This window comes from Nicotiana attenuata, unplaced genomic scaffold, assembly GCF_001879085.1.
Source record: "Nicotiana attenuata strain UT unplaced genomic scaffold, NIATTr2, whole genome shotgun sequence".
NCBI classification, from domain to species: Eukaryota; Viridiplantae; Streptophyta; class Magnoliopsida; order Solanales; family Solanaceae; genus Nicotiana; species Nicotiana attenuata.
This window is the reverse complement of record NW_017696825.1, coordinates 1-3,155: the sequence shown is the minus strand read 5'-3', so window position 1 is coordinate 3,155 and position 3,155 is coordinate 1. Positions and strand designations below refer to the sequence as shown.

General features: G+C 36.4%; 1 protein-coding gene across 1 annotated transcript; it reads right to left on the bottom strand.

The window, feature by feature from the left end:
• Window positions 1-35: 35 nt before the first annotated feature.
• LOC109222672 lies at window positions 36-3,149 on the bottom strand (the record flags this gene model as incomplete). Its single annotated transcript, XM_019386997.1, has 5 exons — window positions 3,039-3,149; window positions 2,370-2,426; window positions 1,212-1,346; window positions 882-1,130; window positions 36-110 (listed from the first exon to the last, which is right to left on the bottom strand). Coding segments are annotated over exons 1-5 (588 nt in total), but the record flags the coding sequence as incomplete, so codon positions are not given.
• Between the last annotated feature and the right edge of the window lie 6 nt (window positions 3,150-3,155).

Below are 3,155 nucleotides of genomic sequence, written 5' to 3'. Positions count from 1 at the left end.
GAAGAATTAATACCAAATAAAGATCTAATACTCACCGAGATGCGAGAGCAACTCATATCTACAACAACTCCAGTAGCTATTAGTATACCACCAGGTTCAGTGCTCAATATCTGAAAAGTTTAAAATTTATATTGTCATACCGTCAATTGATCATGACCATGAATAGAACCAAACATACAGCGCTTATAAGACAGCACTTTCAATTCAAACGATCACAACTCATACACTACGCTGAGCTGAAAGTGCAGGGGCGAAACAAAAAGTTCAGCTAATGAGAGGCTCAATGAAACTAGAAATTACTCTATTTGCAGGCAACTTATACAAACATAAGCCATGGCCCCAACTAAATCAGAAATTACTCCATTTTTTAAGAAAATATTGACTATTATTCTGCTTTTTGTTATTGAATAGTGAGAACTCCCTTTCCTCTATGAGCTTCACGAAGCGTAGCGGTCCCAAACCCAAGTAAAGCCCGAGGGTTTGACGCTAGTAGAGAATTACTAAATTTGTGGGATGATCCCAGAGCCACCAAGGCATGTGCTCCCTGATAGAGTGGAATGAATAAGAGGATTACTGTAGCTGACCACAACTAATTCAGGATCAAGGCATAGTTGATTCATTGAATTCTAAGAAGCTTCATTACTTCACCAAAATAACTAATTGAACTATTAGTTCAAGCCATCCAATTAATATATTTCACAGGGACAGGATCATGCAGTTTGCTATAGATGCATATAACTGCTCTGTCTCACTACTTTTCTCCTGGAGGCAAACAGATGATGTTACAACTATGGACAAGTAATTCTTGCTTCAGCTGATTGCTGTGAAAATATAACATTCAGGAGTGCATAAAACAAAAAGAATATGAGAAAGAAGAATACCACATAATCCCCATTCCTAAGTGAGGATTCAAACTTTTTCATAGGAAAATTATAACTATTAAGAGCATCTCCATCCTGTTGATGAGTGCCCAAGGAAGTCCAATCTCGATGTACAAAGTGATAAGTAAATTGATTTCCTTTGCAAAAGTTTGTTGGTGTGGTTCGTTCTGACGTATCAAGGACAAGAGAAGATAGAGCGTAAAGGTCATTCTTTGAACTTTGTGAACACCAAATTTCTTTCTTTGCAACCTAAAAAAAAAATTAACAAGTAAAGAGATATTGAATTGCCATGAAGTGATTTCTTAATTTACGGTCAACAATGAATTGTACCTCAACTTCTTTAGCCTCCAAGTCAATCAACTGATCCCATTTTTGAAGAAAATTAGTATGTACATTTGTTAGATGGCTAACAAGTGAATCAAACACACCGCCCAAACCGCTACCTTCTGTGGTGCCACCATATGCCTATGAAAATTTTCAGGATCCAGTAGTACAAGTTTTTAATTTCAACAAAGTCCCAATAATACTGAATATTGATGTTACCCATAATACGATGTATAAGCACAACTAAGATGAGAATAAGTATTTGGGCATACACCAAGAAAAGATGGCTGATTTTCATGTCAACATTGATTAGGCTCATATGGAAAACATGCATGTTGATTTATCATCCCCATTATTTTACCCATTTGGTTAACAAAAAAGGAAGCAATTTCTGCTCAATTGCAAATATGTTCCTTTAGTCCTTTCCACATTGCACACTGCAAAATGCTGACTCCTCATCGTTAGGCAAATTGATTCGTATTCAGAAATGCAGTTAGATTGCCTTGATTACATGTCTAGCTTCTTAGGCGCACCAAGTTTTGGCACCTTTGTCAAGAAAACTAAGACCTGACATAATTAGAATTCTAACACAGATGTTATAAATGCAATCTTTTACCTCAATTCAGGTTCCAAATAAGTACTAGTTGTAGCATAAATGTCAAAGTTTACAGTCTTTTGATATATTTCAGGAATCAGGCCTAATACTAGTATTCTAAACATGGCATTTGAGGCAATAACTTTCTCTTGATTGTTAATTACCCCTTCTTCTATCAGCAAGCACCTATGTTACTGTTACCACAGAGAACTACAGTGTGTGTAAGCATATTACCTCTGTATATTTATTTTGATGAAGATACCTCTGTATATTTATCACATGCACATTCGCCAACCAAAGGATTTAGTTACTGACTTCAACAATTCAACAACTAAGCTTCCTTCCTTTCTTCTATAGATGGTTTATCATCTGTGTTTCACAGAATCTCGATCATTTTGAAAGGAGAACATTTTCTTAGCATGGAGCAGAGGTAAAGATGCTAAAATGTTTTAGGATTGAACTGAGTAAACATGGAAGCCCCTTTAACCAATTATTTTGAAAATCTATATACGTAAAAGAGTACAATGGATGCTTGTCACTATGAAGACCCTGAGAACTTCTCAAATTACCTTATGATAAACGGTATAGACATTGAGGTGTCGACAGCCTCTGCACATATTTGGACTCTGCATCAAAAGAAAGAAGTCACCAGAATAATAAGTTACTAATATCTAGAAGATTTTGTTAAATGAGTTCCTCTTGGTGAGGTAATAAGCTAATTCAGTTTTCTGATCCCTTTTATGGTGTTTACTTATATTTAAGGCGATAAATGATTGATTGTGGCCTGGGATAGTGGTGGAAGATGACAACCATGCTTAGGTCTCTACAGGAAGAACTAGTATTCAATACTAATTATGAAGGTGTATTCAGAATGAACTACCCTTAGCGGGCAAAACATTCACCTTTATGAAGACAACCAAACCAAGGGGAGGGGGAGGATATATTTCAGTAGAGATTTTTATGCGGTACCAGACAGAACAGGTTACAGAATACAATTAAGAGCCTTCTAACCTTAACAATTTCTATAAATTTACAGGACTGTGCACGAACAGAAAATAATAGAAGGACACAAGGAAATGCGGTGCAGCCCTGAATGCTTAGTGGACAACACGCCATTATGTGGAAACTGATCAGCCACATATTCAATGACTAGACAGTACTAATGCAAAATATTCAGTTCTAGCAAACACTATCTGTATTTAACCCAAGTATAACAGGATGAGACGGAGATACCTTACCTGTAACATTGGTGGCAGTTGTTGAGTTATAGTGGTCTTGAGAAGATCATTTGCAAGTTCATTACGGCGCATTATTAGGCCAACCAAGTCAGATCGAACAGTAATTCCCTTGAAAAA